The sequence below is a fragment of the Numida meleagris genome, chromosome 4, assembly GCF_002078875.1.
Source record: "Numida meleagris isolate 19003 breed g44 Domestic line chromosome 4, NumMel1.0, whole genome shotgun sequence".
NCBI classification, from domain to species: domain Eukaryota; kingdom Metazoa; phylum Chordata; class Aves; order Galliformes; family Numididae; genus Numida; species Numida meleagris.
Window position 1 is genome coordinate 86,592,235 of NC_034412.1, and position 24,017 is coordinate 86,616,251.

Below are 24,017 nucleotides of genomic sequence, written 5' to 3' on the forward strand. Positions count from 1 at the left end.
CATTACAAACTGATTGCAGAGCTTCAAAGTTACAAGACTATCAAAATCATTTAAATCAATTTATACAGTATTACATTAAAAATCCAGAGATAGGACAAGTTCTATCGGTTCTTCAATGCCATACAAGTATTAGATGGTTTTCTTGAGTCAACTTTACTATTGATCTGAAAGAGCTGAACAATTACAAAGGATGTCTGCTCTCCCTTGCCTTTTATTTACAGGTCACAATTCACAAACGTTTCTATTTCAGTTGCTGAGGGGCATTGTATCTGAATAGGTGTACTACAGAAATGGGCATTTACATCAGCACATGAAAGCCGATGGATACTTGCAGAGAGCTGCTTTATCTGTACGACATCACCCACTTTTGCAGTGTTAGATTCTACAAAGCAAAAGGAACCGCCACTTGGATTTTCAGTTTACGCAGCGATAAGCACGAGATTGCAGAATTGGGAGCATTTTGTTCATTTCATTTTAATGTACCTTCAGTAGTCATGGCTGTAACAAATATTACTGAAAGAAGAGAGCTGAAGGAACACCGTTGAAGGCCACTAAGCAACAGAACGTCATCTGTTGGCTTCTTTGTCACCGGGAGACCTCAACCATTCACTGAAACCTCTCGGGGGACAGAGGAATAAGGAAAACACGACGTAAGAGAAAAACCATCCAGCTGTTTAATAGTTGTATGGCATTTTAAATTATCTGACTCGGCAGCTAAGCGTCTTTCACAACACCCACGAGGGCAGGCCGCAGCGTACGCCCGTGCAGCTTGTAGCCGATCTTGGATACTAATGCGATAGTGCCAGGCTCCTTCCCTTCCATGGGAGCGTGGAACAACGCCTCGTGTTCGTAGGGGTCGAACTTGGCTCCGACAGGGTTCAGTCTGAGCAGGCCGTGTTTTTTGAACACTTTCTGGATCTGTACTTCTGTCATGACAAGACCTTCGTATAAGCTCTTCAGGTGAGGATTTTCATCCTTGATTTCTTCTTTTGGAACGCTTTCTGTTGCTTTCTCCAAAATGTCTGCAACTTCTAGCAAGTCCTTACAGAAGCTCTGAATTCCTGAAAAAGAAAGAAAAGGGGAGGGAACAGATTAGTGCCGTGAGGAAAGCGAGTATTAAAAACCACCACCAACAAAAAAAATGAAAACCAACTAAAAACTACAGCTATAACCTGTACTCTTCATTAGGGACAAACAATCAGGATAAAATATTCTCCCAGATTTTACTTGATTGTACTCAGCTATTACAGGTACCTTATAACCCACACCCAACTCCAGTTATGTGTTAAAAAGAAAGAAGTGCATCTCAACATAATACTTAGCAGCCATATGAGATGTATAATGTCATACGTGAGATGACATTAACAGTTCACTCTAACAAAAGTTAGCAAAACCCTCCGATGGCTTCATGTCATTTCCTGATGTTAAGGAATGGATCTTTTGTCTCTCACATGGTGACAATCACCCAAAGCATTTCATTGCCCTATTCCTACTCTTTAATCTGAGGTGCTAGGAGTGTTTGCAGAAGAAAAAGCTTGTAGACAGACTGACAAGGAATCTTAAGAGATGAACAGGGATTCTTCCTTGAATGAAAACTCGTAACCGTCCCTCCCACTACAAACCACTTTTACAGAGCGAGCCAAAGCTGTGCCTCATGCTGAGTAATTCCTACAGCAGCAGCAGCCTGCGCCCTGAGAAGAATCTGGACTCATCTCACTTCAGGTAGACTATCTCAAGCAATCATGAAAGCCCCAAACAACTCAGTAGAATAACGCATTTCGTCACAGAGGGAAGATGAGGACAAAGTGCACTGAATGGTGGCAGCCTTGCTCATTTCTTCTTTCAGTCGAGGTTAGGCTCCATACCTCTATCCACTTCTTTTCTCCTCACCAGGAAGAGATAGGAGGACATTACCAGAGGACAAGGAACTCCAGAAGCATCGTGCAAGATGTAGAAGGATGAACTAGTTCTCAGGAAACGTCACTTTAGCAACTGCACAACTCTATTCAGACACTTGAGCTTTTTACAGAGCTGTATCTGAAAGTGTCCAGTTAGTTCCCAAAGTATTAGCAAATGTAGCAAAACTTTAAATTCAACCCAAAACTCTGGCTAGGGATGAACTGTACCAAACACCAATTGTCAAGTGCTCTGGATCAAACCAGACAGCAATTTGTTCAGAAATGGATTTTCTCTTTATTTTCTATATTTTTAGTGTTATTTCTATAGATAGCTGTCACTGCATCTCTATGGACTTACTCAAGTCTCAAAAATGAATTTCCCTTAAGGGAAAAAAGCAATCCCAAGTGAACAATGAAACTTACAGTCACACAGATTAATGGTGATTTAGTTTTAATGAGAAAATTTATTTAAATATTTCTTTCTATCATACATCTCTGGCCTCAGAGATGACTCCAAGCCTTTCTGCACTACACAGCACATCAATCCAACAATGCTTTTTGCAAATGAACTTCAGGATGAAGCATTCAAACATCCATGAGAATGGTACAGTACTATGAAACCAAGAGATGCTTTTTCTTACCACACACATTAACTGCAGATTCTGTATGCAGAAGTTCAAACATCTGCCTTCAGAATAAAACTACACAGCTCTGTGTAGTGCAACAAAAGAAAGTAACTAATTTTTCAAGCCAAAGTGACAGTCAAGCAGTAAAAGAATGCAGTGCTCTTTTGCTACAGTGTTTACACACAAACCAGAAATTGTTTGAATGTCAGAAAGCTGTGTCACATGTCAGTGGCCTGGCTACTGAAGGCAGGTGTGTTTCTAGCACTCCTCAAAGCCTACAGTTGTATGTTCCCTGCCACTGTACTGCCTCTGTTTGAAAGCTATGGCCTTTAACAGAAGAGGAATGTTATTCAAATCTAAAAGGTAAAACAAACAAAAACCTCCACAAAATAAAGCACCTCAGAATCCAATCATCAGTAACAACAAAACAAGGAACACAGAAAGCAAGCTCGTGTTCCATGCTCTCCCTTGTTTTCTGCAGTCCGCCTTGGGACTGAGTGCATAAAAAGGCAAAGTTCAGGCTGCAGACCATAATAGAAACATCTCCTAATGCAGTACATTTAGGAAATCTGACGCCAATCAAACAAAATTCAAAACTGTTGACTTAAATTGGTTAAGTCTTACCCTATCTTAAGGGAGATCATTATAATTCTGTTACAAAGTGAGGAGCCATTTTTAAACCTCTTTCCCCCAAAGACGTTTTTAAAACCAAGTAGCCAGAATAACTGTTAAGTACAACTTGTCAAAACTGTAGGCTCGTCAGCTCTGTCTTCCAGGCTTTGCATTTCGTGTTGGTATTCATGGGTCTTACGATTAAACACAAAGAGTCTCCACTGACCGTATAACTTTGCCTCTTCTACTAGTTTCTGGCTTCTCTGCCTCACGTTCTCTGCATCTGCCAAGGCACGCTTGTACTTATCCTGAAGAAAAACAAGTCACAGAAGTGATTGCAACGTGAGTGGTTGACAGTTGAAAATAGCTCAAAAGCAAGTTCTGTAACAGAGAAATGCTATTTTGTACTGTTACATTACTCTCAGACAGTGGATTTAGGCGATGTGAAGACATGACAATTATCACCGCATCCTTCTTGCAAAGGCAAACATTTGCTTCATTTCAGCATAGACAGAAGTAAGAGAAAGGAAGCAAAGATGGGCTTCCAGGCTCAGTATTTGTCAACAGGTTTGCTGTTGGGAATTTTCTACATTACAGATACATCAATTTTTCCAAATCAAAGATTTCTGCTTTTTCTGGCAGGCCTTCATAGGAAGTCTTTGTAAGTCATTAAGTATTCTGACAGCCTGGCAAACAAGATTCAGCACAACCATTCCATCTACCTCTTCCCTCTCCATGCAAATCACAGTGTCCTCCGAGATTTTCAGTCCTTACAAAGTCTAACTCTTCTGTTTATCAGGCTAAGTTTAGGTATGTTCCTAGCAAGATGTCCTGCAGCAAGAGATGTATTAAGAACTAGATTCAACAAACTTTGGCACTTCACAGTGCTGCACCACCTAACCCAGAACTCTGCTGGGCCTGCATGCACAGTAAGGTTGACCTTCACATTAACAAGTTGACTGATGAGAGACACCTTAGGTAGCCAGGAGCATGTGCTGTCAACAGAGGTGTTAAAGGACCTCTCTGTTTTGTCTTTCAGTTCTTTCCTAAAGGCAGCAGAAAGGAATCTCAACCCACTTAAAATTCATAGGTGCTGCTACTACAGAAGGTTCTGGGCTATCTCTCGAAGTCCCAGATGCTCTAGAAAGATATTGTATACAAAGCACTCATCCAGAAAAGCAATGCCTTTGCTTAATCCACACCTCCCACCTCTCAGGGCACTATTCATTCTGTTAAGTCATGCATGAGAGAGAATGCAAGATTCATTAGGCCAGACAGTGGGAACACAACACGACATGTTAGTCTTCTGTTTAAAGTCATCTCCAACAGAGATGGGTTCAAACTCCCACTGTGTAAGCATGTAATAAGTACAGTATTATATAAAAGCTAAGAATCGTTAACCCCAACCTTTGGAAAAGTCAGCGGCTGTTTTCAGAATACCTACTCTTATCCCACATACATATGTACAAGATTCATTCTAACTCTTAAATGAGCTTCAAAGAATTATACCTCCACTGAGCAAAAATCCAAGCGGCCTGAAGTCAGTGAAACTAAGGAACAAATTTCCAGGTTGTAGGGGAACTATAACATCACAGCCTGAACTGATGACCAAGCACCTGGCAAAGGGGGGGGTGGCTGTCCCAGGAAGCACGGGTGCAAGTAATTCACCTGTGCCTCCCATGAGACAGGAGGGGCTCATTTAAGGGCCAGCCTCTGAAGAGGGAACATCTTCTGGATGAAGGCTGCTTCCTGAAAAGGACTGTTCTATAGCCAGAGACCCTATCACCAGTCAGGTGAGTCAGTTTTTTGCTATATACACTTACTGATATTCCTAATGCTACTTTATCTAGTATTGCAAAAAACTTATCAGAAGCAGTTTCCCTTCCTCTAAGGACCAACACAGGTTAAACAAGATTCCGTCCAGAATGAAACTGCCTAAAGTTCTTGTTCTGGAGAAGGATGGGATACGTTTCAGGTCTTGCAATACATCCACTCTTTCATGTTTTGGGAAATTACTTAATTACAGCTCTTTATCCATCAGTTAAACAGCAGTTAGACTACTGTGTTCAGACTATGCACTAAGAACCTAAAATCAAGACTTAGGTATGCAGCCCGGAAGGTATGCAAATGAATTGAGCAGAAGCCACTTACAGTAACTTCCTTGAGCTGCTCTTCCAGTTTGGCCTTTTCCTCAGCTAACGATCTTCCAGCAGCGCTGGGTTCAGCCTTCTGCTCATTGTGGCTCTGACCCTGGTCCTCCTCCAAGTTCTGGCCAGTGTTCTTCTGCTGTGTCGCCACGCAAAGCAGTCGTGGAGAGGTCCTACGGCAAAAAACAAGTGGAGGGTATTAATCAACCACTTACTTTGTAAGACATTAGTGCTTTCTGGACATACCAGACACTTTAACTGACAAATCAACATCCACAACAAACACATCAAAGCAAAGATTAACAGTTCTAGAACTGTGGAATCCATCTGCAGACTATTCCATCAAAGGAACTGATTTTAGCTCATCTTAACTGTTGTGAACAACAACTCGGCTGCAAGATACCGACCGGCAGCAGCTCGTGAGTGCCCCTTCCCTCCAGCCTATGCTACAGGGCACAGGGCCCCGCTTCACTGCAGCACTCCCCTGGGAGGCACACGCAGTCCGCGTGATGCAACCGCATGCAAGAGCCGCACGAGGCCCGCCGGGGACAGCAGGAGCCGCACCGCAGCTCGGCCCTTACAGCAAGCCCAGGTCGGACTCCAAGAGGGTCCCTGAGGCACTTCTGAGACAGAGCCGGCCCAACGCCCCAAGCAAGCCGCCTCTCGGGGCTGCACGGCGGGCTCGGGCCCTTTCCCCACAGAGCGGCGGGTCGGAGGGCGAGGGGCTGGGCCCCGCTCACCAAAGGCCACGAGCCCGGCCCCTAGCGACGCGCCCGGCCCGGCGGCGGCGACGCGCTCACCTCAGTGCCAGGCTCAGCAGCGGGGTCCGTGAGCGGAGCGCGCCCCGCACGCACTGCGCTACCGCCGCCATAGCGCCTTCCTGCCCAGCGCCGCTCCGCCCGCCCACCTGCACACTTACCAATCAGCGAGAGGATAGTTTTGGAGTGACGCGGCCAAAAGCCAATCCGCGAGGAGGATGAGCACGGTGAGGTGAGGAGGTGGGTGGGACGTACGGCCCTTCCGGGCCGCGGCAGGGAGCTTCGTGTGGGGAGTTCTATTCTGCCCCCCTGCGGCGGGAGGTGCTGCCTGAGGGCGCCCTGGGGGCCATTTTGTGCGCTGTGAGGGCTGGCGCTGTCCTGGTCAGCCCTCTGTGGGGCTGGCACCCATATGTGCCCGCGTAACTGAGAGACACAAATCCTACACGGTGATACCTGGGTTAACTTCATCAGTGCTATCAATTAGTTTGCGATTATCACTTTAAAAGAAAAGAGAAAAGTCACATATATATTGTGTGGTCCCAGAACTTTGCTAGATTTTTTCACGGATGCACATGTCCCAGCTGTTAGGCCTGATTTCTGCATGCATTTCCAAAGTATGTCCTGAGGATGAAGGAGCTGCGAGTACCTTAATGCGAATTCAATAAATTATATATTCAGCTGTTCAGCTGTATAATGACAGCATTACTAAAAAGAACCCACAGAAGAACCATCCAGCTTGCCACGTGAGAATCCTGCAGAAGTTAGGACCTTGCTCAGCTAACTCAGGCTTCAGCACAGCCTCTGTGGAGCAGGGTTTGCGTGCCTGTGGTGTCCTGCCTCGTGGTCTCTGCAGAAAGGATGCGTGACATACTGGGCCTTTGGTCTCATGATCATTGTTATATTCCAAGGAGTCCCGTTGTCTCTGGCAGTCACCTATATGTCTGTTTCTCCTCTTGAGCTTTAGAAGAGCAAGAGGCATGCCGATAACACCTTTGGGTCACAACATCTCAATGAGAATGAAGCAAATGGTTTTGCATTCTGGTGATCACTGGTTTATGATGTGACACTGATAAAGCACAACAGCTTGCCTACAACAGAACAAAGCAAAGAATGAGATTGCAGAGCCAGCGTGGCTCTAGTCCTGTCAGTGGCTGCCTGCTGCTTTTTGGCAAGTAGATAAGCCACAAATCCCAAACTTCATCCTTATAATGCTTAAAGATGTAATTGAGGAAACCTGGTGACGTTGTCAGTAATGCTGTGGAAAGATCTGAGAGAACAAGGAGAAAAATGGGAATAGCCATAAAGGAGGTTATACACTGAAAGCCGTTAAGAAATGAGACAAAAAAGGTAACTAGGTCTTTAGATCTGAGGCTTCTAAAATGCTGCCTGAAAAGATTACTTGTTCCTTTCAGCACTGAACAATCAGTCTGCCTGTCTCATTTCCCCTGTCTGTTGAGCTTTCCTGAAACCCTTAGCAAGTTGCTTCCTATTTACCCTTTCTTCGTTCTCTGCTGCCTACCATCTCTGGAAGCTGTGCTCAATTAATGATTGATTAGGAAATTAATAACAGAAGGCTGAGAAAAGCCCACTGCCAGTATATCTTGGTTTACCCAGTGATTAATATGTTATGTTCAAGACTTTTGAAATAAGTTAATTCCTGTATTAAGACCCATTTGCCCAAAATGATTGTTCACAGGCCTTTTGCAAGCAAATTTTCAAAATAATCCGTAGTGAAAGTGAATTTTGTTGTGATTTTTCTCAACTTGATGAGCTGTCAAGAAAAGCCCACAGTTAGCCCAGATTCTGATGGGTCTAGGACCGAACAGCATCTGCAGTGCTACAGATAAGTGTGCAGAGTTATCCAGAGCTTGTTTGCTTTGTGACTGATGTTGGCCATAAGTACTGTCCCACTTTGGAAGGCGTTTTGACTGAAGAAATTACTTGTCCATGCTTTATTCTGACTTCGTTGCAGTCTGTTCTGTTTTAATTGTAGTGCCACCTAGTGGCTTGTTTTGTGTTTATAAATGTTAATACTCAACTGAGGAGAATACAGCACCTGCTGCTTGGCCTGTCTGGCAGCCACAGATGTGCAATTGCAAGCCTAGTGCTGTTCCTGAGTAGTCCTTTCCATATAAAGCAGTCTTCTGCTTTTCACATAAATACGGTGTTTTAATATTGTTTGATGATAAGCAATGCTTATTCTGAATTCTAAAATGTTAACATTAAGCAGTTGCTGCTTTTCAGCTTGGTGTGGTTAAAAGTGGTTATATTTAGTGCAGTCCGGCAATTGACTTGGGTAGTCTGGACTTAATTCCTGATTCCTCTCATGATTCACTTTGTAGCCTCGTGCAGTTACTCAACCCCATTTCCACACACCTACAAATTAAGGATAGTAATCTCTCTATACATTGCTAGAAAGTTGTTACAGTGCCAAAGGGAACTTCTGTGCTATTTTGAGAATTCAAAATGTCAAAGGAATGATAAGGCTCTTTTTTTTATTATTAACATTAAATGTATAGTAAAGAAGCTTGTAATCTTTTGAGGTGAAAAATGGTATAAATGTGAGATCTGTGCTTGAAAAGTTAAATGAAAAATTAGGGCATTTCTGTTTCTTTGAAGAAATACTGGTCCTTTCTCTGAATGCTAAGATATTATCTATTGATATTCAACCAGCAGGCAGAACGCCATTTAGTTTGTGTTTCAAATATGAGCTCTATTATTAATGTTTTCAGGCTAAAAGCGAAAGGGTATCATATCTTCCCTGATCAGATATGTTATATGTCAGCCTGATCAGAAACAAATATTGAACTGTGGTGGGAGCAAGTGGAATGAAGAAAAGAAATAATCTTGGTAAATATTCTAGCAGTGACCTTTCAAGCTAGTTATCAGGAAATAACGAAATCAAATTAAAATATGTTAATTTAGCTGTAAGACTTTACTGAACTTTTCAGTGGTGAAATCAAACTTGTTTTTCAAACCTGAGCCCTTTGGGAAAGATTTCAAAAAAAGAGATCGTAAGTATAGCATTTTTAGTGTAACGTTGAGGGGACAGATTCTTTCATACAGAATATTTTAAAAAAAAAAAATTTTGATAGGGATTATTGAGTATGAGGCACAGCAACACCCTGGAAATGTCTCAGACAGAAGAGGACGATAAAGATTAGGCTGTTACTTGCATCCAGAGACTTTAAATTCCAGGTAGAGAGATGCAGATGTGTTTTGGGGGGGGGGATAGCCTTCCTTCCTTTTAATGAGAACACTACTAAGATGGTTAGTATGTGTCCCAAATTCATAATTTTTAATGCAAACATTGAAAGAAATCTCTCCCGAGAGAGAATGTATAACACCTACTCTCTGCCTAGTTTCTCCATAGGCTGAAAGAACAGAATCATACATCTTATCCTGGTTATAGATTACCCTTTGAGTTCCCATAGCTTTTTGCTAACTAATTTGAAAGGTACATTTTATAACTATCTTGTTGCCTGGAGAAGGTTGTCGCTGTGCTGAAAATCTAATAGCAACAGCCTCAGGGCTCTGAAGAGAGCTAATTAGAGCAATTTAGAATAACAGAAGTTCTGTTCCTAGGAGGACAGTGAAGAGATCCTACCCCAAAGCAGCATGCAACAACTTCAGAGCAAATTTATTGTGATATTCCTGCATAAGTCATTTGTTATCCCAAGGATTTGCAAATTTGGCTGTCTATTATGGTTTGTTCTTTCAGCTCTCGTTATCAGGGACATAGGTATATATGCCTCGTAACACTCCTGGCAGTAAGTGGAAAAAGTGTCAATCAAGCTTCCTCTGTCTTCTTTCTTAAGAAAGCAACCAGTTAGCAGCTAGAACCAAGCTGGTCCTAATGCACAAAAGCAATCTTTTATCATGCTGTTGTGGCTTTACACCTTGAGACAAAATTATTGAGCTCTGGGAGAAGGGTTTTCAATCAATTGTTGTTCTCATAAACTCTTAGTGTGGTTCCATTGACTTTCTTAATATTTTTCTTTAAAAAAAATTGTTATCTTTCAGCTTAACAGACCAAGGTGACGGAAGAGGTCAGCTGTGTTAGCCTGGTCTCTTCTCTCTCTTCTGTTACATTCAGGTTTTGCCAAGAGGACAGAAGTTGTTGGTGTCCATTTCTGCACAAAGCATAACAGCAGAAATGCTATTACTGAATGGTATTTGGACGTTGAGATCTACATTTTTCTTTCTTCCTTTCTTAATTTTTCTTTGAGGTTTGATGAATTAGTTCCTGTGGGCCCATTTCTGCTGTGCTGTGTACCAGTGGTTTGTATTAGTCAAAGGGAGTGTGGCGTGGTGAAGGGCTGCCAAGCCAGGTGCTAGGCACATAGGCTGCCAGCAGTGCTGTAAAAGCCTGAGGCCTGGCTGTTTATTGCTCGACCAGGACTTGTGCAAATGTTTCTCCCTTGCTTTTTACATATTTTTTCAAATAACTGACAAGAGGTTAAACTGTATGGTGCATGCCAGTGCAGGGAGCTCTGTTTAGACATGGTGTTTTAGTGCTGTAATTCGCAATCTCATTGGCAGGCTGTTCTTCCTGCATCAAACTGCTTGACAAAAGGGGAACGCTCATTCTGCTGATGCTGTGCAAGTCTGTTGAAGAGCTATGAAGACAAGAAGCGTAAAGCAAAATTTAAAGAGGTTGTCTGCTGCTTTTGTCCAGCTCCTTTAGAAAGCAAGAACTTTTAATTGTGTTTCAATGAGTAATTAATGAGTGCATGAACGCTCCTGTGGGACAATTACTATTCTCCATTCAGTCCTAATCTAGCGAGGTGGGTCTGGCTAGACAGGAGAGAAAGAGTCCAGCTAAAAATAGCTGGAGGGGGAAGGAACAAAAGGCTTCCAAACCCCGGAATTTCCATATATATGAAATCTACCTAATGCCCTCTTGGTGGTTTTGTTTGTTTGTTTGTTTGTTTTTGGTAGAAGCTACGATCTCTGAACTTGGATTTAAACCTGTCTCCAAATGAGGGCTTTGCTCTTTGCTTCCTTCCCACAAGCGTCTGTGAACGCACAACTTCAACTTTGTTAGAAGAGCTCTTATCATTAAAGTTAGACTGGTGACTTTCAAGAGGAGTGGCATTAGATTTTCCTCAAAATCTCTTGAGTTGTGTCATTGATGTCTGTGGCATGGCTATCTATATGTGGTATCTACAGTATACTGAAATTTACTTAGATATAAAAGCTGTGCCAGGCAGGTACAGGCAGAACTGAATGAAAGCCGTTGTTATACATCCACAGTACTTGAAGCTTGTGTGGCTGCTTTAGGTTCTGCAATAATCGTCATGCAAAGGACTTTCACCACTGCTTTAAAGGTCACCTCAGATTTATGAATCACTGCAGGTTAATATGTTACTAATCAGTCAGAGACCAGCTGAAAATTATTGGTTCAGCTCTTGTGCTAGGTGTTTATAAAATAAAATACCAGGAAGAGTTTCTATGCTAGGAGTTAAATAGGAGTTCTGCTGCTGTCACTTAAACCACGTGGTCTTTCCCTCTGACTCCACTACCAGCTCCTGCTGCTGGTCTCAGCGCTGTCATTCTCTGACCTGACTGGAGATGCTGCTTCTCACTGCCATAAAATCTGTTGCTGGTCCTTTGATATTTGTTGTTTATCTCCTTTTTCCTTCCTCTCTACCTATTGCTCTGTACTTGCCATCACCATGTTTGCTCAGTTTGAAGTGGAGGAGCCTCCTTACCACACCGCTTCCGTCTCTGCTCATTTGTTCTCAGGTTTTGCTCAGGCTGTCCTTACCTAATGTCTTCTGTTATTTGTGACTGAGAACACCTTCACCTTTGTGATATTAAACCTTGCTTCATCTGCATTGTGTTCATTTGTAGAGATGCATATGTTCATGATATTAGTGTTGACTGATAATTATGCTTATGCTGCAGTAAAGCACTAAGGTGGAAGACCCCTGTGAATTCTCTTTTAATTCATCTTTATTACTGAACAAAACAGGCTCCTCCATTTCAAAGAGCTTATGGCTTTTTTTTCTGAATAATCTTGTAGTTTTCTGCTTGCTTAATTTGTATTTTTAGTCTAGTTTTAAAATAATATTTCTATTGTGTCTTTTAAAATACGTGTTTATTACTCTTCTACTACTCCCAAGTGTCTTGGCTAGCAAAGTCTTATTGAATAAAATTGCTGTCATGTTATAGCTATAAAAATCCACTTCTTCCTTGGAATGAGGCATGCAAGTTTGAAGGAGCGGAGGGAAATAAGAAGTTATCCTGGAGTCAATTTTAAGTAAAATGGGATAAATACTTAGGAAAAATGTCTCTAAGACTCTGTTGCAGTTATGAACTGTTCATGTGTTAATCTTCCTAATTCTTTGTTGTGCACATAAACTGAAGTGTATATCTGTACAATCATTGCAATGATGCGTGCTGTGTAGGACAGATCCACTGACTAACTTTGTAGGAGTTGAACCCTGACAGTAGTCTGGAAGTACCAAAGAATTCTGTGTCTGCTAGAAAACCTGCCTGCATGCCATGGTCCAGTAAGTCATGCTAATGAGCTCTCAGCTGGTTGTACTGGAAAGCAACTAGTATGTGAGGCAGTTTGTGTCTCAGAGCTGTATGCTTCTCTGCAGACATGTTAGCCACTGTCTACGCATTGACTCAACAGCTTTTCTTTTGTTATGAACAGAAGGAGATGTTTTGGACTGTTGGTTATTGTCTTTCAGTAACAATTGTTAATACCTTGGTGCGCTACCAAGTGAGTAAATGTGTACAAACAACAGCTTGAGGCTTCAGAGATAGATAGCAGAGCTGTAAAGTTGATGCTGTACTCTTCTGACAGAAGACTGTGTGACAGACTCAGAGGCTCTGTTCTACTTGTCTGCATTGCAAATAATTGTGTAAGTGCCAACATTTCCATGAACTCCAGCTATAATATGTAGATCACGCAAGCAATTGGCCAGCGCAGCTCCAAGCAAGGTCAGGCAAGAACATAGCACAGGAAATAGTTAGGCATTAATGGCAATATCCTTATTACTTCTCCTGTTTTGTAAGAAATACATTTCCAATTGGGAGCAATTCTAAAAGAGCAAACAGGTTTACCCAGCTTTATGCTTTTCAGACTTTGCTTGCCTTTGTTAAGGGCTCTCCAGATCAGTAAGTGCAGAGTGCTGATAGAAGTTAGGCGATGACTTAAGGCAGTGTCACCTTTCCAGGCAGAGTCACTAAATAGGAGAGACAGCACACATTTATCTTCCTCTGTTCCCACAATGTGGTGGGACGACCCTGGCCAGCACCTAAGCACCCACCACCTGCTTGCTCGCTTTCCCCCTGCAGTGGGGTGGGGGAGAGAATCAGAAGGGCAGGAAGCAAGAACAACTCATGGGTTGAGATAAAAGACAGTTCAAGTGAAGGAAAAAATTAAACCACAAGTGATGGAAAGACAATTGCCAGCTTTCATGAGCAGACTGATGCCCAGCTGATTTCTGAAAAGAGACTACTGCGAAAAGAACCCTCCTTACTTTTATTTCTAAACACAGAATATGGCATGACAGACAGACTGTTCCAGTCAAGTCTTTTCCCATTCCCCTCCCTGTCCTCAGCCTACCTGTTTGGGGAGCAGAGTGAAAAATGGAGATGGTCTTGATGCTGTGCAAGTACTTTTCAGTGATAGCTAAAGCGCTGGTGTGTTATCAGTGCTGTTTTAGTTAGCAACCTGCATGCTGCTGTGTTTTAGATTTATGTGAAAAAATAACTCCATCCTGGCCAGAAACAGTGCGTGCCATAATAGATGGGCCTGACCCCAGAGAGGGGTAAACGCTGTGCAAGCTGTAAATCCACTCTGACTGTATCTGCATCTTCTCTTACTCAGTTAGTGCTAATGTCATGTATCAAGTTGACATACCAGTATTTTAAACTCCAAATAAATTTTATGTAAGTTATGTGCAACAACAGAAAAAAATGAGTGGCTGAAGTTCTGCCTCTGATCGCTTATGTGTGCACATACATATTTTAGCCCTCATGTCCCTCATGCCCTCAGGTGTTCAAGAAACGTTTAGATATAGCGTTGAGAGACCTGGTTTAGTGGGGTTATGTTGGTGGTAGGTGCATGGTTGGACTGGGTGATCTTGTAGGTCTTTTCCAACCTAGCTGATTCTATGATTCTATGTATGTTTTTCACTTGCAGTTCCAGAAAATTTCTATCAGTCTGATTGCTCTAAGACTGCATTTTGCAGGAGTTGCATATCATCATATTTTGCTTGCTATTCATGATGTGTTTTCATTGAATGTTTAGGTGAAATTCTAGGTCAGAGAAATTTGTACCCTACATAAATATAAATCTGTTTTAGAGAAACTTGCTCCTGTAGAATCGTTTGAATTTTCTTCTAGAAAATTTTGTGCTTTATGGTGAAATCTCAGTCTGCTTGGGGACTTTCTGGATTATCATTTCTAGCATTCCTCCATTTGCCCTGTAAGTGCCCTTTATTTGAACTCCTGTATTTCTGTGAAATTTATTACGTTTCTTTCTGGAAGAGGAGATCACTTGGAGCAGAGGAGTTGAGATGATATGCAATACGTTAGCCTGGAAACAGTAATACCTTTATTAAACCTAGCAATGTTTTGACCTACAAAGGATCAAGGTGTAAGTGAAGTGTCACATTTCATTGTGTTCCATTGGTGAAGCTTGGCTCTTGGTTAAGTTATTTATACCCTTCCCATTTGCCTTCCAGACTGATCCTTAAGCCTTTGCTTGGCTCTGTCTTCTGGTGTTCAGTCTGTTCTCACTGGCTGTGCTCTCATCTGCCTCACTCATGCAACTGTGCTTCTTGTCTGTTGGCTTACTCACCTCTTTCAGGAGATATTCTGTCTTGTTTTGGGCTCTGTCCGCTGAGCTGGCCAGAAGTGTGAATCAGATGACCTCAATTTCAGATATCTGAGTGCATTCCTGTGTCTACTGTTGAATTCCTAACTATGAACCAGGATGTTCTTCTTTCTTTGAACCCTAAGGCAGCCTCAGGACACAAACCTTAGACAAAACATTGGCCTAAAAAAGCTTGGGATACTTGTTAAGAGCCTGGATCCAAAGACCACAGATTGATTTTATATTGGACCTCTGAAGGTCATCTTGTCCAGTGCCTGTTTTGAGGCTGGTTGTCTGAGAGCATGTCCAGGTGGCTTCTGAATATCTCCAAGAAGAGAGACTGTACAGTGTCTTGGGACAACCTGTCCCAGTGTTAAGTCACACTCGTAATGAAAAACTGCTTTTTTGATATTCAAAGACAAAGCATAAGTATAGTACATGCACAAATATATCTAATGGTCAGGCTAACCTGGTGCCTGGAAAACATGCAGTGCCAGTAATGGCATTGCAAAGATCCCATGTCCTAGTTTTTATCTCCTTTTAGTTACATCAAAGTTGGTGTATTTGTCCCTGTTTATTAAGAAGAAGATAAGGTTGATTTATATGATTTAACCATAAATGTTTACCTCGTACTTGAACCATGTCGAAAATAAAACTCTTTAGGTTTAATGAGAAAACTGACTGGCATCAAGAACAAAAATAAGTAAATATAAGTCATACTGAGAATTCATCCTCGGATATTTTATTCCTACTTAGAGAAGATAGGGTACAGACAATTTTTCAGCTGCAGTACATTTTCTCACTTTCATTATGCAGAGCTATATTTATCCTTGCTGTAATTTTTCTGAAATCAGTGGTGTTATTCTGCTAGGCATGAGAGTGACCTGCTCCGATGGTATTGCTGTTCCAGGACACGCTACGCTCCAGTGGGTTTCTTCCCTTCAGTTGAATACAAACATACAGGTAAAAACGTGTTTACTTCTACATCTGTTTATATGGTTATAGGCAGCACAGACGGAAGAGCACAGTAACTTAAATCCGTGGCTTTCAGTTGGATGAGATAAGCTTTTTTGTTGCCTCAGAGGAGGATGCTCTTCTACATCCTGTAGCTTAGTTTGAAATTCTTCATCGCACCCCTGATTAGGCAGAAGCCTTCTATAGAAACAAATCAGGGTTAGAACGCAGGAGATGTTCAAGTTTGATATCTTCTACGTGGTATCTGGAAATCATGGTGAAGAAGGTGGGGGAGAGGCTTTGACTTTTTTCAAATAATTAAGTTTTTATTGTTGTATCAGAATATGTTGTGGTTATTTAAAAAAAAAAAGAGAGAGAGAAAATAGGATGATGGGAGTTTTTCCAATGCTTCTCATTTCATGAAATGTGTGTCAGAAAGAAATAGTGGAGAGTAAGAATTATGTAGGACTAGGACTACACGGTGATTTAACATCCAGTCTTTATTTTGAGATGATCGCATTTCTACTTATTAGGCTGTATAGACTGCAATTGAGCAATTTATCTATTAACAGAAAATTCATATTTTATTCCCAGCACTTCTTGTTCAAGTCTTCCTTATATTGACATGAAAATCTGACTTTTTAGTAAAGCTGCTTCACTTTTTTTCTCCTACTGTGGAAGTATCACGTGTCTAGAAATGCATATGGTTCCTTTTTTGTCTGCTTATTTTCACTTATTTTTAACAAATCTCTTAGTCTCATCTGTAGCACATGAATGATATGAATTGCTGTGGTATGAATTTTTAACAAATATTGTAAATATTAATTTAAAACATGAGAAGCCAATAACTGAGATGTTAATGCAGCTTTGGCGATCTTCCTGCTTCTGAGGTGATAAAAATTACGTACGGGGTTAAGAATGTGGAAAGCAGCATCCCTTGGGAAGGATGTGCTGTAGTGATAATACAGCAGCGTTAGGATATGGAAATGTAGAATACTTTGATTGTGAAACAAAGACTAATAGCCTCTTTCTTTCTTGGGAGATGAAGAGTCATAGAATTGCATAGGTTGAAAAAGATCTTCACAGAAGTATTTTTGGGGAGGTGGTAGTTTTGTCCAGTGGAAGAAATTTCTCTGCATAACTTGCCATTCCTGGTGTATTTTTATTCATCTATGAAGTCACTGGTTTTGACAGATCGTTAATTGTCTCAACACTCTCAGTTTTGTAGCAGAAAGTTAAGAGGTCGGTTGTAGTCTTGCCCTAGGACTTCCACTTTTTTTTTTTGTGCTGTCACTGAAGAGTGATTTTAGAAGATTCTGCATGATAAGAGGTACTATCCTTCAGCTAATATGTTAAATTGAGGTCACTTCTGCCAATGGCCCTCTTAAAAATCACCTCTGTGTCTTGTCAAACATTCAATTTCCCAGTGAAATTAATTCTGAAAATCAAGGACTGTGTATGAAATATTACCAGGCCCGTAATGGTGGCTCTGTTTGCCCTGTATTCATTGTGCTGCTGCTATTTCACTTACAATTTTTGTCAGGACTTACATTATAAAACTCAATTTTACTCCGTTCTATATCACAAAGCAGCATATGTCACACTAACTCCACTGAGCAGAGTAAGATTACTACACGAAATCTTATATCATCTTGTGATATATATACACACAAGATTACTCAGAAAATAACTTGTCACTACTGTAGACACTTCATGGTTACTGGAAAAACCACTCCATACTGAAGGTCACATGTACACACACTGATTTAACAGCTCTATTCACCCTTTTCTAGAACAGTGCTGCTGGAAGAATGACAGACTACAAAAACATCATACTTTCAAGGAAAGCTTTCTGATCCCTTCTGTTTAAAGGACTGAAGTCCGGTATATTAAAAGGAAATAAAACTTAGGAACTGCTTTATATTGCAAAAATAAAACCACTCTCAACGACTCTTTTTGACCTCAAACTCTACTGACTCCAAAAGCATCGCAAACCTTGCCATAAAGCACACCTTACTGATGGCAGTACTAGTTTTGATGCTTTCACATTGCTCATTCTTTGGTTTAGGTCACGTTCTTGTGTTATTTTTTCTTTTTTGAATACAGATAAATACTTCAGGTAGTTCAATGTCTCTGGTTCTTCCAGCTGATGCTTTATAAAGCATAGTCCTCTCAGATTCTTTGTATAGGCTGAAATCTTGTAATGCGTTCACAAGAACAGGAGTTAGGACAGTTGTGTTTGGGTGCCTGTCACTCCTCCATGCTTCCTTCACTGTGCTGTGTGCTTTTCTCCTTGAAGCATTTCAGAAGTGATTCTGAAGGCTTCTTTCCTTTCTGTTGCTCTCATGAACATCTACTTAGATTTTGCTGATTTGCAATCTGCTGAAGTACAACTTCTTCTGTTAGTGTCCTGTGCCTTTGTAGTGGCTTCTGACAGCCCAGGCCTTTCTGTTGTTCTGTACCTTCCAAACGGACATAGTTTATATTGCAGACTCACCTTTCATGTGTTTTGATTTACTGTGTACCTAGAACTTAAGTTCATTTTGGTTATGGAATGCTGGTTGATTTAAAAAAAAAAATTCTATTTCTTTTAAATATACATTCTTTTGTTTGTTTTTAAAGCAGAACTTACAAGTAATTATCATAGCTCTTTCTGAGGTGCCAGCTTCTGCACAAGAACTGGTCCATCTGCTTCATCAATTTTGGTTTGTCTTAAAAAGGCACTAAACCGGTGGATTTGAATCAGTGTTAGAATCTGTATAGACACTGAGGAAAGTGTCCTGGTGGACAGACACACTAGCCATAAGGTGGGTAAAGCAATGAATACACTCTTCAGCAGGAGGCTAGCACACCTGCTGCCAGGTGTCAGATTGGTGCAATGCAGTGCAAAATCAGCCTGTTTAGCTCCAGCCATAGCTGGCATGTTTAAGGTGAGCTTTGCTCCTACACTGAAGTAAACTAGGAGAACTCAGACACTCTGGCTTGATGGCTCTGATGCAAGGGGGAACTATCTTTCAGCCAGCTGATGGCAAGAAGCAGCTTTTAGGGAAGCAACACCTTAAACTGTTTCAAAAAGCTGCTAAAAAGCAAGTTTATATTTTAAAGTTTTGTACCTAAAGATGTACATATAAAATCTCATACACTCAAGGAAGCAGATGCAGACTACATAGGTCTAGGCCAGATTAAAGTAATGCAAAACTGTCTAAATATTAATGCACAATATTTCAATATATCATTTGGTAAGTCCACTCAAGGCACGGAGAGATCTGAAGAGAAGAGAGCGCGCTACATTACAAAAATTACTAAGTTCTGCTTTCTAAATCAACTGAAGCATTAGGAAGAATAAATGTCATGGAAAGTCAATAAGGCTTGGCTCCTGGGTAACTCATGTTATTTTAAATGTCATGCTCTGTACTAAAAAGTGACTAATTCTGTACATGTTACTGAATCTTCCTGGGAAATGATCTAGGTTTAAGCTAATGTGTGTGAAAATAGAAGCTACTCCCAGGCCATCGATTTCTGGTTTTTTGATCCTTTAAATATTGGCACCCCAGAAAGGGGTTTAAAAGAGAAAACAGCTGATAAACTAAGGGTGACCTAGTAAAGATGCATGTCAAAGGAAACGGGTGCCAAATGCCGTTTGAACTGTGAGAAAGGAATGTTACATAGACAGACACCCCTGCAACTCCTAAGTGTAGTTCAGCTCAGATGTACTTAGGATTTTCCAAGAAATATTCCACTGAAGTTGTATTTATGCTAAAATAAACAGGTTTAATTTTTCGAGGAAGGATACTATAGTGTTTTCCAGTTTTTCTCTCTCCAGACTCTGCCTAAGCATTTCTGAAGTAATGCAGATGGTTTTGTTTGTCAAATATTTAGTTGTTAACTTTGAGTTTCAGAATGTTTTCTACAGGAAAACTGCTTTTCTGGTTCTATTGGAACCAACATCATCAGATTGTAATGATAACTTTATATGCACTGGTCTTGACTCGTCTTTCGTGTTAGTCTTGTACTCAGCCTAACATACTGAAAGCAGTAGGACAGACTCTACTAACAGGATTTGAAGTTCTCAAAAAAATTCATGTGAGTTCAGAATCCGGTGTTCAGTTTCCTTTCTTGAATTTTAAGTATCTTTCCCAATTTTCTTTGTGAACATCAGAGAGATATGACAGAGAAACATCTTTCAATCTGCAACGGGAGTTGAAGGAGCAGATAGCTGCTTGATTACAGTGTTCTCCCGAATGAAAAGATCTGGCAGTTAATATCTCTTTTTCCAAAGCTGTGTACTTTGGCTGTAGATAGCATTCCAGGTGGAAAACTGGCACAGCAGGTGTCAGCTCAGGATACTCAGAATACTTCCTTTATTCCTTCTTCGCTTTATTTAGTAGCAGGAAACCTTATAAGGATTTTGTGGTTTCATGTTCCACTAGGCTGCTTTTCATTCTTGTTATTCATTATTTCCTTCCCACCCAGCTTTCCACAAGTTTCCTGAATGAATGAGGGTCTACAAAAATGCAAGGAGAAGGATTTGGGGAGCTGCATGCTGGGCAGCATCACCTCGGTCCCTGAAGACCTCATGGAGCAAGTCCTGCCGAAACCCACTTTCCAGGCATAGAAAGAGCAAGAAGATAACTGAGAACAGCACAAACTCACCAGGACAAGCAATTCTGACCAGTTAGTCATCTTCTAGAAAAAAAAATTACTTCTCTGTGGATGAATTAATAGCAGTGGATGTTGTTTACATTGAAACAGCTTCTGACAGCCTCCAGTGCTCTGTGTCCAAAGCTTCTTCTTTTCTCTCTCGCACGGGAGGTCAAAACTGGACACACTGCTCTACACGGGGTCTTGTAAGCAATGAATTACTGCTTAAACAGGGAGGAGACATGAATTGGACAGAGAATGGAAAAGTGGGCTGTTGACTCAAAGAGGACTGATAAATGATTTGGAGTAAAACTGACAGGTAGCAGCAAGTGATCAGTGCTGGGACTGATACTGCTAAACATCTTCAGGAGGAGTGGGCTGGCAGAAGCCTCACAATGTTTGAGGCAAATGTTCACAAGGCAGAACTGTGATTCTGCCAAGACAAATTAGCACAGGCTGGAAGCCAACTGACTAGAAAGCAGCTCTGCAGAAAGACTTGAGAGTCCTGGTGGACAGCAAGATGGTGGGTCAGCAGGAACATGCTTAGAGCAGTGAAGGCAAATTGCTTACCGGTCTGCCTTATCAAGACCGTAGCCAGCAGATCAAGTGGTTATTCTCCTCTATTCATTACTTACAAGACCCCACATAGAGCAGTGTATCCGCTTTTGACCTTCTGTGCAAGCAAGGAATGAAGAAGCTGGAGCAAATCCAACAGGAAGTCAGTAAGATGGTTGGGGAGCTGCAGCATGGGAAAGCTAAGGAAAGTTAAGAAAGCATAAGGAAAAGTTGAGAGAGCCGTGCTTGTTTATCCTGGACAAGTGAAAGCTAAGGGAGGATCTCGCAGGTGGTCTTCCACTGCCTCAAGGAGGGCTAGAGCAAGGATGGAACAAGAACTACAGAGCAAAAGGACAAGATGTAGTGAATACAAGTTGCTATGTGGAAAGTCCAGAGGCATTAGGAAAGTTTCTTAGACTTATTTTATTTTACTGTGAGGGTGCTTAAAAACTGGAACAGGTTGCTCAGAGAGACTGTAGAGTCTCCGTCCTTGCAGGTGCTGTTACTTGGTTCGTCACTTGAAACTTGCCCTCTTTTGTGGAGAAGGTTGGACTTGGTGACCTCCAGAGGTCTCTCCCAACCTAAACTATTATCTAATTATCCCGTTCTATAATAAGCCTTCACCTGCAGACATGACATCCTTCTGAGATGGAGGAAAGATGTTGGGAGTAAATGGGGAAGAAGCATGAGGCTTAGAAGCTGCTCTCTGGGCTTTTGCAGAAGATTATTTTGGTCTTGGTTAGCTCTTGAGCCAGCTCCCCTGGTTTGCAGGGGTGTATCGATCTTTTAGGAGTATCACAGGGCTCTGTTAATGCCACAGCAGTAGCAGGGCCCAGCACACTGGACACAACTGGCACTCTGAGTTGAATTCTGGACTTGACCATGCTGTTGTTCTGCTAATCTGCAGGTCTCTGTGGTTTGTTTCACCCTCTCATTCCTTCCCTATTTGGACTGCAAACTGTTTGTCACTAGCTGTTTTATGTACAGCATGCCCTGGCCTCATATTGGGTATGGATCTAAGTGCTGGGTTTTTTTTTAAATGCCATCTGAGATTAACAGCGTACAAAATACAAAGTATTACAGCTGGAATTTCCCTCAGACTACATTAGTTGTGCAATACTGAGAGAAAATTAAAGTCTTCCATGCTGTACTGCTCCCTGTAAGAGGCTTAAATAAACTTGCACTGTGTATTGAAACATTAGCAGTAGTGACTGGAGCCTAGGATTGAATTAGAGTAGTCTGTGAGGAGAGAGGCTGAAGAGCCTTGTTACAGTTAATGGAGCAAGATGAGGGAGAAGATCTGTATTTGCTCATAAGATTCTGCTTGCCCCAAAATAAAGACGAAGCTCTGAGACTTTACATGGAGCTGAAATCCTTACGCGTCTTGGAAGACTGTGTTCATTCTGTGGTGTTAATTCCTGCAGGGTAGTGTGAACCCAACTTCCAATTAAGTTGATGTAAAGTGCTTACAGGATTTATGAGCTAGAATTAAGAAAAATAACCAATGTGGACTGCTGCCATAGCTCTGGAGATTCTCTTTTAGCCAACTGTACTGCCACTAAAATTATTCCTGGCATAGTATTGCGACTTGATTTCTTTCCTTTTCCAAAGTGGAGGGAAATGCCAGCTCACACTGTAGTCTTGTGTTTCTGGCAGCTTTTTACAAAGGCGACTGGAGAAGCTTGAAATGAAGAGTTCAGCAAACCTGAAAATCATTCTCATCTTACTGACACCTGTGAGGACATAAAAGAGCAAACATAATGCCCAGTCCACAGCTGGGGCAGATTCACTCTCTTTTGGAAAAGAATCTCCCACAGGTGACTCTGTTATTCCTTTCTCCTGGGTGATGTAACAGTGGGTATGCCTGAGATGCAATGTAGGTGCTTCAGTAGCATTGGGGCTGGAACAACCCCTTGCTGGATTTGCTCCTACATGCAGTGGCTGCTGAGCTAGTTCTGGTGGTTGGCTGAAGGAACTGTGATTTCCTTGTCTTTCACAGAGTGCATAAAGCCCAGATTTGAGACAGATCAGGATGAGGCGGAAGCTTTTAAAAATACATTGATGTGTCAGAATCTTTTTCTTTCTTTTTTTTTTTTGACAGAAAGGATTCTTACCTACTGAGGCTATAAAGCTGTTATTTAACTTATAAGTATTGTTTCCAGAATAAATGCTAGGTGCAAGTTTATATTAACTTGTCACTTTCTCAGCTTGGCTCTGATAGAGCAACTATAAACATATAGCAGGTGGCTCAAAGCTTTGAAATTTATTTCTGCCCCTGCTCATCTGATAATGAAGTTCCAAGATGTGATCTAAGAGTGATTTGTAGTTACATGCGCCTAGAAAGGTAGCACTGGTCTTGAGGATAAATCACAGGACTTGAGGTTGCTAGGTTTTGGGGTCTCATGGTGCCTATCTGCTTGAGAGGACTCAAAATCCCTGGAAAAGGCAGCAGGGAATAAGTATTTCTACATATATGGAGAACTTCTAATGGACTATTGTGTGAAAGTTAATGATATAGTTCTGTACGTCACAAGCTGAGATCACCCAAGTAGTGTATTTCTGTTAAAATACATCGTTGCTGCTTCTAGTTCTGTTCTTTTTAAGCTGGATTAGAGTGCATGCAAGAGAGGAAAATAGCAAGACTGCTTGAAGTCTATGAAAAGAGAGAGTATTGCAGCTCCTGGCTCAATGCTGTTGCTAAGTTGCTACCTATGGTAACAGTAGCTGGTTTTGCAATGGTTGATATTATGATGTAGCTTCAGAAGAACTTTAAATACTTTAGAAATTAAAGGGATATTGTTTAGTCTTGACTAAATAGTTAAGAGGTCTCTTCCAACAAAATTCTATGACTGAAAATTCCTGACTTGTGATGACCCTAGAAAAACAGATCTACAGCTTAATGCTATACACAAAATAGATTAATAAGTAGACAGAATAACTTGGCTTCTTTATCAAAGACAGCATTTACATTGTTGAAGGATTGTTTT

General features: G+C 41.3%; 1 protein-coding gene and 1 long non-coding RNA gene across 2 annotated transcripts; one reads left to right on the top strand and one right to left on the bottom strand.

Moving 5' to 3' along the window:
* GRPEL1 (GrpE like 1, mitochondrial) lies at positions 455-6,239 on the bottom strand. The gene is made up of 4 exons (XM_021394802.1): positions 6,084-6,239; positions 5,288-5,456; positions 3,363-3,444; positions 455-1,061 (listed from the first exon to the last, which is right to left on the bottom strand). The coding sequence occupies exons 1-4, from the start codon at positions 6,152-6,154 to the stop codon at positions 715-717; spliced, it is 669 nt and encodes a 222-aa protein (XP_021250477.1). The 5' UTR covers positions 6,155-6,239; the 3' UTR covers positions 455-714.
* Positions 3,451-23,148, top strand: LOC110397865. The gene is made up of 3 exons (XR_002438020.1): positions 3,451-4,929; positions 15,752-15,843; positions 20,308-23,148. It is a non-coding gene; the product is annotated as an uncharacterized LOC110397865 (long non-coding RNA).